The following is a 12,287-nucleotide window of genomic DNA, read 5'->3' on the forward strand; positions in this document are numbered from 1 at the left end:
AAGAAGTGGGTTTTTTATGCACTAAAGCTTATGTCCAAATAAATCTGCTAGTCTTTAAGGTGCTACTGGACTCCTCGTTGTTAACTCTGTAGTGATCTCTCTTCTTTTTAAGACAGAGGAAACTTTCTTCATGGTTATAAAAAATTAGAAAAAAAACAGGTGCACTGAGAGAGAATAGAAAGCTATCAGTAAAGGTAGATGTTCAAAACTAGCTCACTAGACTAGTCATCTTGAATGCTGACCGGCTCAAAAAAAGTTTATGTAGCACCAGTCACAGCATCTGTAAGCCTCAGATGACGCACTGAGACCGCAAGAAACTGCCTATAGTTAAGCACCTTAAATTCTTCTCCATGAACTAAAGTGACAACTGAATTTCAGTTAAAAAAAAAAAAAAAAAAAAACCACCACACAACAACCACCCCCCAATACTGATTTGTGCTGGTTAGAATATGAGCAAAGCCTCTTCATTCCCCAACTCTCTAGAGAACATTTTTCCTCCCACACTCTGAATACTCTGATCCTCTGTTTCTACATTCCACTGCAATGATTTTACAAAACTGAAAAACATGAAGACATGGATGGTGAGCAAACCTCTAATTCATCAGCTCACCTCCACAGTCCAGGGACATGACCTGTCTAGCAATGCAGGGCAACACCTTCAAATTTCCAAATTAGAAAACTTCCCTGCATTCATGATTTATCTGTGTTTCACATGCTGCTAAAACTTAGTTCAGTTGAGGTCCAGAGATTTACATACCTTTTAGCATGAACTCTGCCCCTAAGCTGAGAAAGATACACACATGCACAGATGAGCGTAAGCAATGGTCATGACCATTGACTAGAAAGACAGTTGTTGAGAGACAGGGTTTCTGCACTGGGATCCAAAGTACTATCTCCACACTAAGGATACAGAGGACATGCTAAGGGATGTCAGGGGGAGCATAATTTTACATACCAGACTCCAATGGATACATCCTCCTCTGGCTGAAGGTAATAATTATAGGTGTGGTTTAAGCCTTGATCCTGTGGCCTTTTCAAGTCAATGAAATATGGAACCCTCACTGAAACACAAAGGAAAGAGTGAAAGGTCAGAAACTTGAACTTTTAAATTCCATTTTCTTGCAAGTCAACACCGCTAATTGCAATGCAACTCTAAAACCTGTCCAAAAAACCGCAACGTGTTTGGAGACTAATTTTACATTTGTCTGTTGTGCCAAAAAGACATTTTGTCGCAGGTGAAAATGGGTAACTGGCTACAAGTACTGGGAAGGTATAAGCATCAAGGAAGGAAAAGAATTGCTCAGAATGGTACAAAACAGGTATAACTGGAAGTAATGGGATGAAATGAGGAAAAAGGAAATTCAAGGAGCTTTTCCTGATATTTAGCCTCATGGTGGAGAGCCATTAAATTGGGAGCAGTCTTTCAAGTGGAAGCCCTGTAACTTGAGACATATAAAAATTAGACTGGGAAAAGCATTGTTTTTTAATTTTTATATTTACATAAGAATGGCCAGGCTGGGTCAGACCAAAGATCCATCTAGCCCAGTACCCTGTCTTCCAACAGTGGCCAGTGCCAGGTAACCCAGAGGGAATGAACAGAACAGGTAATCATCAAGTGATACACACAATCTTTGTCAAGGTAGACTGATTTAAATCAAAATGACTTAAAATCACTGATTCTAACCACTATTTAAATCAGCAATTAGGAAACCCTGATTTAAGTAACTTATGGTTTGGGTTTTTTTTGCATTTTTACTTTTTAGTCATTTTCCTAAAGAAAGATAGTCATTCACTGGTAACCATTAAAACATGTTAATTTGCAACTAAATATATGCTTTACACTAAATTTGATGCTTCTTTTTGCTAAGCAGGAGGATATGCTAGATCTATACATAGTTTGATGCTTCTTTTTGCTTTTTTGCTTTACACATGCTAACTACTGTGTTAGGAGTGACTTAAAGGACTAATACTGTATAGACGGAATAAGTTCCCCTCAGACAGGTATTCCACAATTTTCCATTACAAGGTCTCTTGTGCCTCTCTCTGAAGCACCTAGAGTTAGTGTGTCTAGGGCAGAGTTTTGTCAGTACAGGTGCTAGTCAGAGGTGTGGGTATGGTCAGGAAACAACCCCCACCCCACCCATATTCCCACACATAGACCAATGCTGGCAAAATCTTCTGCCTCGATGCAGCTATCAGAAGAATGCTTCTGTCAGCACAACTAACCTTGTTCTGGAAAGCAGTGTTACTAGGCTAACAGAAAAACTCCTTGTCAGTATAAGCTGCATCTACACTGGGAGCTCTGGTGGTATGGCTATGCTGGCAAAGCATTTGTAGCATAGATAAGGCTTGAGACAATACAAGACTAAGACTGCTGATCTGATAATATGGAAAATCCTATGCAGTAGTATTTGCAAGTGATGGTGTAAATGTGCTGCTGACGAGTCAATGTTTCTTCTACTACAGCCAGTACGTTTTCCTAAAAATGCTTTTGCGTGAGGAACTGCAGTCTGGAAAATTAATGCGCTGTCAACAATTTCAGTTGTTTTCAATTGAAATAGGATCTTGATCATCTGAATACTCTCCATATGCATCTTTAATAATCCCTTTACAGATTACATTCTATTTTGTTTTCTTTTCCCACAGGTATAGTCTTTGATCATTTCAGATTAAGAGGCTAATTGGAGTTTGGCTACTATATCTATATAAAAACATATTGTTACGCACAATTAGCATTTAAGCCATAAACTTGAAGAGGCTACCTGCCTCCTAATTCACAAAACCTATAAAAAGGCACATCCTTCACAAACCATAACTGGATGGGGGAACAAATATCACAACAGTTAAACAAATTCAGAGCTTCTTAATGCACAGAAGTGGGTTTTTTTTTTATTTGCTAATTATTTTGGGCAGTTCCCACCATGGAATTTTGATGGACACCAAAAATACAGCTGCCTCACATATGAAAAAGCAGCCAACACCCTACGCCTTAGTTGGCTGAAGTTACAATGGCCAAAGGATTTTTCCAGCTTTTTTGCACAGGACAAAGTAGGGAGCACCAATACACATTTGTCACACATGGGTGCAATTGTCAGACTAACATACACAAGTAGGAAGACAAATACAGTGTCTGATTTGCTAAAAAAATTTTAAAAAGCAACTCTGGCAAAAAAAAAAGTTTTATCAGCTTCATTTAAAAAAGAAAAAGAGAGAGAGAGAGAGAGAGGAAAAAAGGACATGAGCACTTACCAAAATTTAAGAAGACCAGCTTCACCTGAATAGCAGGACAAAGTTTGACTAGAAACGGAATGGCTATGTATATTCCCAACAACCAGATTAACAACTTCCGTAATCGGAACCACAATCCATATCGCCTGTAAGAGGAGAAAAGAAAAGTAAGATGTCTGAATATGGATTTTAATACTTGACTTTATACAGCCATTCCTTAAAAAAGGACAGTATATTTCTATAATATACATGCACATAAAGGAAATAAACAAAGTAGCCATATTATTTAGACTGATAACATCAGGACAGGAAAATAAGAGATGCAGTCCAAAGAACAGAACAAAAGATTTCCACAGCTTTTATTTTTTCTGCTGACTTTCCAGATTTCCGAGTCTGTGGTGTGGAGGAGGTAGTTTGCATAACACTGCTCCTCTGATCTTTGCTTGAAATATATTTGAGTGCACTTCTTGTTGGAATCATTAAGAGACAGATTCTGATCTCAGTTACTTTGCTGTACTTCTGGAATAACTACTTTGAAGAAAGATACACTGAAGTCAATGGAGTTACACCATATTCATTGCAGTGTAATGGAGCAGACCCTGGCTCTAAAACAGCAAGCCTCTGAGATTACACAGTTGTCTTACATACATACACACACTTACAAGTTAAATGAACAAACAACAAATCATTGTTTAGAAAATATTGAATTACTCAAGTGAGTTTATCTATAATCATTTATTTATTTTACTGAGTCCAAACAGATGCCAGGCACCTTACAGCAGAGTGAGAGTCTTTTGTCCCTACCCTAAAGGGCATACAATCTCAATAAGACAAGAAAGAAAAAACAAAATAAAGGGGTGGATGAGCAGAGACAGTGGACAGGGTAACAAGATTACTCAAGGCCTAGTTTATTATTTATTAAACTCTGATAATTGTGCTTGGCACTGTACTAGGCACAGAAGACTACATAGTTTCTGCTGTGAAGAACATGCACTCTAAATAAGGTAATAGTTAAAAAAAAAAAATCACTCGTGTCTTTTTAAAAGAAGAATCAGGCTGTATATTCCTAGATTGGTAAAAACTACTCATGTCCTTTAAGTTTTTCCTGCCTTAATTTTGATAGCTTTCCTGTACCTGACATATAGTCTAATGCAGGGGTGGGCAAACTACAGCTCGTGGGACCATCCTTCCCGGCCTCTGAGCTCCTGGCCAGGGAGGCTCACCCCCGGCCCCTCCCCCACTGTCCCCCCTCTCCCGCAGCAATGCCGCCGTGTGGGCAGCATGGCTTGTGCCTGCCCACCTCCCAGGCTTTCAAATAAGCCTGTCCTGCTGCTCTGAACGGCATGGTAAGGGTAAGGGTAAGTTGGATTAAGGGGCAGGAGGCCCCGGGGGGCAGTCAGGGGACAGGGGAGGTTGGATGGGGTGGAGGTTCAGGGGAGGGGAGCGGTCAGGAGACAGGGAGCGGGGGGGTTGGATAGGGTGTGGGGTTCCGGGATGGGGCGAGGATAGGGGTTGGGGCAGTCAGGGAACAAGGAGCAGGGGGGTTGGATAGGGTGTGGGGTTCCGGGATGGGGCGGTCGGGGACAAGGAGCAGGGGGGGTTGGATGGGTCGGGGGTTCTGAGGGGGGCAGTCACCAGGCTGTGTGGGGAGGCACAGCCTTCCCTACCCGGCTCTCCACACCGTTTTGCATGTAGTGGTTACTCTGAAGATGCACAAGAACAGATCTTTCGAGTAAAGTGTTGTCATTTTTCCAAGGTCACCTTTAAAAAATAAACACACTTAAAAGGCATGGAAGACAACAAGCTAAAAGTTATATTCTGCCCAACTAAGAGGATATTTATTATTTAATACAGGAAATATTTCTATAAATAACAGGAGGACAAAGGTTTCTTATATGAGATCTCTGATAAATCTGGGTTGAGCTTTGAACAGCTTCAAAGTAAATACAACTTCCCACAAAAATTTTACTTATATTTGCAAACCATTTTTTTCAGAGTTTTTTCTAAGAAGATACCAACTCCAACAAATAAGATCTTCAGACCCTGAATATCTTCTCTCCAAAAACAAGTTGATTATTAGACACTAAAACAGTATATACGCAGTACTGCATTTATAAATATTTGTTGATGAACATCCACTAGCCAGGTGCAGTGGAGAAACCAGCCCAGACCTTAATCAGTAATGCCTAAAATCCAAATAAAATTCTTTATGCCATTCAGATTTCCTTGCTCTGTACCGACAGATAGTTGTAAAGCTGATATACCAGCAAACTATGTTCCATATACTGAGGACAAAGTGTAACTAGTCCTCAGTACCTGGAATTGTCTGCATATGAAAGCAGAGGTCAGTTATTACAATATGCAAGGTGCTATTCATCTCATATGAGCTGTTTATAGGAGCTGACACAGGAAATGTGCCCAAAGCAGAGCTAAACGCCATAACACTGAAAGACTGGGAAGAATCAAATCCCTGGATCTCTTTTCCAGCTCTTATCACTCAAAATGTTTCTCAAGTAATTTTAAATATTCCTCCAACCAGCCCATATCCTGAATGGTTCAACAGAAAGCTACTTTAAATTCTGGGTCCTCCTGTCCAGAACTCTGCAATGAAGAGGTGAACAAGAAGCAAAACTTCCATTACATTTCTAAGCCTTACCCCCAGTTGCCATATTCTCTAGATATTAGGAATGCGGAGGGGAGGGAGCTGGTGGGGGTAATGTGGAAAAACAAGGGAAGGGGAATGGTAACTGAGCAGTGGACTAGGCATTAAGTTGGCCCCAAAACACACACACTGTGTCGACATCAGAGCACAAGCTCCATAACTGGCCAGTGACTTTCTGCCCATTTGTATCTGACATGCTGGGAACCAACCCTGCTTCTGGACAACAGAAGAGAACAGAAGAACCCACATGGGCTCTGGGTTCTTGTGGTAGTAATAGAACCCACTAGTCTTGCCTACCTACAAGGTGGCCATGCTTGAGAGGAGCCTATCAGCTGTACTCCCTTACCCTCATACACAACCAACTGGAACCTTGATAGAAGCCTTATGGGTTACCCAGGACCAAAGCCCTGAAGCAGGACCTTGTGGGCACACGGGACCCCAGTAACGAGCAAGTATTGCAAGAATGAGGAATCGGTCAGCACTGTGCTCAGCTGATGCGGCAACTCATGGTGTCAGACACCATCAGGTGATCAAGGGACATCTATCTAGAACACATCACCAAACATCGGCAATACTGGAGTGCCAGTGAGAAGCAAAGTCGGGAAAGTAACTGACAAACTTCCCTGATGGATTGTATTTTCTAAGGGACAACCTATCCTAAATTTTCAAATCACTGAGGGACAATCTACACTCATTCCTATATTTGCATTTTACAGTCAACTCTCTGTATAACTTTTCAGGAGTGATATACCCAAATACTTGGATGCTAATATCTAAACTTTGTCATTAAATTTATTCACCTAAATTTTGGTTATTACAGATTATGTACTATATGTATCTTATGACTTTTAAACCAAACTTTGTACTTTTGGATAACCTAAGCACTACACCCAGATGTACAGATACTCTTTCCCTAACCTGTGTATTATATAATTTTAACATTAGCTTTAATAAAAATTTTAAATATTCCACATCCTTAAAACAAAAATCCCTCCTCACCCCAAACATTTTAAGTGTCATATAAGCCTTCTTGAAGTTGTGAGGTTTCAGATGGCTTACAGCATAGCTAAGCTTTTAGGATCAGAGGGGTAGCCGTGTTAGTCTCTATCCACAAAAACAACCATCTCCTTCCTTAGAAGTTTTTAAGGTCAGGCTTGACAAAGCCCTGGCTGGGATGATTTAATTGGGGATGGGTCCTGCTTTTGAGCAGGGGGTTGGACTAGATGACCTCCTGAGGTCCCTTCCAACCCTGATATTCTATGATTCTAACCAGGAGTCTAACGTTATCTGTTAGTCTTTAAGGTGCCACCAGTCTCGTCATTGTTTTTAAGCCTCTCCTTTTAAGTTATATTTTTAGGGATCTGCAATAAAAAGGGTTGCTCTTATTTTATTTTTATTTTTTTTTAAGTCTCCTGTTTCTCTCATTTGAGTGCTCTGTCAGTGTAACAGAATTTTCCAATTTTCTCTCCTCTCACACTCAAGGAGTTACTTTGCCATCAACCACCTACTCACCAAGGATGACTGTATGATTAGTGCCAAGGACTGGTTGTAGGAGGAAAAAGTCGGGGGGGGGGGGGGGGGAGAAGGAACGAGTTGTTCTGGGGCCCAAATCCTGATCCTACTGAAGTCAACTGGAGTTTTGCCATTAATTTCAAACAAAATGGAATTTAGCCCTAAGGTCGTAGGACAGAATCCTGGACAGCTAATATACTGTTCAAGATGACACAAGAAAGAACTCTGACCCACTATCAAAATTGAGCAAGCTACAGTTTTAAGAACAATCAGGTTGCAAAAAGGGTTTGACAGAGTACCCCAGAGTACTTACGTTAGTAAAAACAGAGAAGTAAAAAGTTGATGACTCTGCATTTATCTGTCACACAGTCAGAGCACAACAATGTCTTTCATTTCCCATTTTTTGAAAGCAGAACTGAACTGAACCATGTCTTGGTTTGCTCAGCCACCCGTTCCAAATACTAGTTGTTAATGGCACATTACACCTTAGTCATTAGGGGGATGCCTGTTTAAAATGTAACCAGGCGAAAGCCTCAAGCCATCAATAGTTATAACCACTCTTCTTTCATGGACATTAAATAGATGGTACCCTACTGAAGTATGGAAATGTTGAAAATTGTAGGAGTGAAATAAACAATGTAACTAAACTAGCTATTTTCTTGCTTTGCAATATATCCACACCAAGAGAAAGAACTTCCATACTGACTTTTCTCCAACACCTTAAACTCCACTCAGAGATCAACAGGCTGCCAGTGCAGATCTCAGACTTTGCACTAGTGTCACATGTGCCGAGCAAGATGCTCTGCTCAATAAGTGAAGCGCTGGATTCTGCGCCAACTTCAGCCTCCACATGATTCCAAGGCATAGTCCCATGTAGAGCACACTGCAATTGCCTAATCTTGAGGTAACAATAGGATGGACAATAGTGTCAAGTGTCCACATGTAGAAAGAAGGGTTGCAACCACCTTGGCAGACACAGCTGGGAAAAAGGCGGACTGGGTCACTGCTGTAATGTGATTCTTAAATAGCAGCCAGGGGTGTTAAAATCTCTCCTAAATGTGAACTGTGGTAACTAATGGTGGACATAATCACGTCAAAGGGTTTTACCTCTGCCATCTCTTCCAGTTGCTTTCTACAATCCACCATCACCTTACTCTTGTCTGGCTTGAGCTTCAGCCAACTTGCTGTTGTGTTTGCCCCGGTCTCAACTAGACACTGGCTGATGCTCTTAACTGCATCACCCAAATCAGAGAGAGACAACAGTTAGGTGGCATCAGCATATTGAGTACACTGCACCCCAGGCCTCCTTACTAGCCCTCCTACCAGCTCCATACACAATATGATTACAGAAGAGATACCTACAGTCCGAAGAAGAGATTCTAAACATTTTACAGAAAGTCAGGTTTAGGGAGGAATAAGGCTGCAAGCTCCTTTAAGAAAAACATTCAGTGAGACCCAGATCCTCCTGAAGTATTTAGGCAACTAATTTCCATTGATTTTACTGGGAGCCAGGTGCCTAAATACTTTTAAGGATCGGGCCTGATTTAATTATTAGTGTCAGTTTCAGGCCAACTGCACCTGTATTCCCCCGAGTTGTTTCTCAAGAGCACCCACTCCTCTCAGCTGTCACCTTTCTTGGGCTGAAACCCACGTCTCTCCCTCCTGACCAGAGGGTTTTCCAGGCTGTACAATTCTCTGCCTGCCCTGCGATAGCCCCAGCAAGCCAGACTGTCTAAAGGACTAATGTCTGCTCTTTGCTCTCCCTCCAGGCTACACCCAGTGTACTGCCTGCAGTTACAAGTTACACCACTGCTCTTTATATGCAAACACATTTATTCTTAAGGTGAACATGTTACAGAGAAAACATTAGAAACCAATAAAAGAACCTACACCCATGCTAAAAAGCTTACACAAAGGTCACCCTCAACTCCAACCTCAGGCTCTGGTAGGCATCTGTCCTTTGAGACCCACAACTGGGTTTTCCCCATGGTTACAAGTTCATAACTGTATCAGATTCTGAACCAGAACTCAGACTGGACCAATAAGCCTGGTCCTTTACATAGGTTGGGCCTTTGGAACAGGTAATCATCAGACAATCACCCCTTTCCTCATGATATAGCTTCAAAAGGCTGAGTTTTTTCATAACTGGAGACGGGGAATCTGCATTAAACTCTCCCTGGGTATTTCCCAGGAAATCTACACCACACTTTTTGTCACCAAAAATCCATTCTTGTCTGCACAATTTCAGTATAATTCTTTGAACTTCCTGGCCTCACATCACATCTCCAGGCTAGAGAGGTTACATACAGCCCCACCCCACAATATACATAAACTTTGCATAAGATACAATATGATTTTTCAAGGATATTGCAGGAAATTACCATATCTATCACAATTAGTCCCTTTTGGTATTCTACAATAGGCACCCAGTTCCAGATCACCTCTAAATTAGTAAAAGTAACCTGAAAAAGTCACAAACAAATCCTCCCATCCCCTTGAAGGTAACAGAAAATAAGAATGGAAAGTGTGGCAAAATAATTAAAATAAATTTACATAATATGTTGAGTGTACAGTACAGACAATAGCGACATTATTCTCCATTATATGAGCCTAATTCACATTAGTGTTGAGGGGAATTATGCATATGTCACAAGAAAACTATTGCCCTAAAAAACTTGGAAGAAGAACTAAGCAGATGCTACAGTTATTTTAAGTGCTTAGCACTTACATAGTACATTGCAAACACTTAATAATTGCACCCAAGGGTGGTTGCAACAATGAATGTTTGGGATCGAAACCAGGCCTGGGGATTCGCAGTTTAAGGTTGTTTACTTTCCTTTAGCTCATCATGTGCAACACAGATCTTGTTTATATACCAGAACTGCTCCTGTGTGAAATGATAGTCTTAAGTGCTAGGAACATCTTTATAACAGGATAATGCTTTACACATTTTTCTCCATTCCATTACCACTTATGAAATCAAATATCACATGTAACAGGATTTAAGATGATTTTGTAGAGTAGCTTTGTTTTTTTCTGGAACTGCTATGCTGAAAGAATCAGCGTCTCTTCACAATTTTTTGCTACATTCTGCAAATTCTGAGCTTCCATTTTAAAAAAACTCAAAAGCATCTTTTTTCTGTTATGAAATCATAGAAACGTAGAGCTGGAAGGGACCTTGGAAGGTCATCAAGTCTAGTCCCCTGAGCTGAGGCAGGACCAAGTAAACCCCCAGACCAATCCTGTTCTTAAACACCTCCAGTGATGGGGAATCCACAGCCTCCCTTGGAAGCCTGTTCCAGAGCTTAACTACCCTGAGAGTTAGAAAGTTTTTCCTAATATCTGACCTAAATCTGCCTTGCTGCAGATCAAGCCCATTTCCTTTTGTTCTTCCTTCAGTGGACATGGAGAACAATTGATCACAGTTCTCTTTATAACAGCCGCTGACATATTTGAAGACTTATCCAATCCTGCCTCAAGCTTTTTTTTCCCCTCAAGACTAAAACAGGCCCAGTGTTTTTAAACCTTTCCTCATAGGTCAGGTTTTCTAAGTCTTTATCATTTTTCTTGCTCTAGACCGGACTCTCCAGTTTGTCCATATCTTTCCTAAAGTATGGCACCAGAACTGGACAGAGTACTCCAGATGAGGCCTCACCAATGCTGAGTACAGCAGGACAGTTACCTCCCGTGTCTTATATACAACACTCTTACTAATACACCACAGAATGATATTAGCCTTTTTTGCAATTGCATCACATTGCTGACTCATATTCAAGTTGTGATCCACTATAACCTCAGACACTTTTCAGCACTATTATCACCTACCCAGTTATCCCCCATTGTGTAGTTGTACACTGGACCCTTACTAGAACGTGGAATTTGGGATCCATGCACGGTACTGTTAGCGCGGGGACCGCGTTAAAATGAATTCCAATTAAAGTAATTAAATTTGGGATCCATGGCTGTGACCGCGTTATATGTGAATTCATGCTCCATAGACGCGCATTCTAGCGAGGGTCTGGTGTAGTTGATTTTTCCTTCCTAAGTGTAATATTAAACATTTATCTTTATTGAATTTAATCTTGTTGATTTCAGACCAATTCTACAATTTGTCAAGATCATTTTGAATTCTAATCCTGTGCTCCCAAATCTTTGCAATCCCACCCAGCTTGGTGTCATTCACACGTTATAAACATACTCTCCTTTCCATTATCCAAGTCATTAATGAAAACACTGACTAGCAATTGACCCATGACTGACTGCTGTAGGACCCCACTCAATATGCCCTCCCAGTCTGACAGCGAACCACTGACAACTACTCTTGTCCCTACATGCTTTCAACCAGCTGTGCACCCACCTTATGTTTTCTAGATGAAATTATCATTTCCCTAGTTTGTTTATGAGAATATCATGTGGGACTGAGTCAAAAGCCTTCCTAGAACCAAGATCTCTCACATCTAATGGTTTCCCCCTATCTATTAGGCCAGTAACGTGTCAAAGAAGGAAACTGGGTTGGTTTGAGATGATTTGTTTTTGACAAATCCATGCTGGTTATTCCTCATAACCCTATTATCCTTTTGGTGCTTACAAACTGAATGTTTAATAATTTGTTCCAGTATCTTTCCAGATATTAAAGTTAGGTCTGACTGGTCTATAATTCCTGGGGGTCCTCTTTATTCCCCTTTTAAAAGATAGGTACTATGTTTGCCCTTCTCCATTCTTTGAGAACTTATGGGGGATGGTGAGGTCCCAAAACATAACTGCTAACTATTCTGAGACTGCTTCAGCTACTTCCTCAAATACCCTAGCATGAATTTCATCAGGCCCTGCCTACTTGAATACAGCTAACTTAGCTTAATATTCTTCAACTTGTTCTCTCCCTGTT

The 12,287-nt window shown here is 40.8% G+C and overlaps 1 protein-coding gene across 1 annotated transcript in view; it reads right to left on the bottom strand.

Annotated features, from left to right (window-relative positions):
* Positions 1-12,287, bottom strand: part of ABHD12 (abhydrolase domain containing 12, lysophospholipase) — a 51,495-nt gene that overhangs the window by 25,793 nt on the left and 13,415 nt on the right. Inside the window, exons 2-3 of the mRNA XM_073339952.1 lie at positions 3,250-3,374; positions 956-1,061 (exon numbers count right to left, since the gene is read on the bottom strand). Of these exons, the coding sequence (XP_073196053.1) occupies positions 956-1,061; positions 3,250-3,374 (231 nt within the window). The remainder of the gene's footprint in view (positions 1-955; positions 1,062-3,249; positions 3,375-12,287) is intronic.

This window comes from Lepidochelys kempii, chromosome 3, assembly GCF_965140265.1.
Source record: "Lepidochelys kempii isolate rLepKem1 chromosome 3, rLepKem1.hap2, whole genome shotgun sequence".
In the NCBI taxonomy this organism is placed as follows: Eukaryota; Metazoa; Chordata; order Testudines; family Cheloniidae; genus Lepidochelys; species Lepidochelys kempii.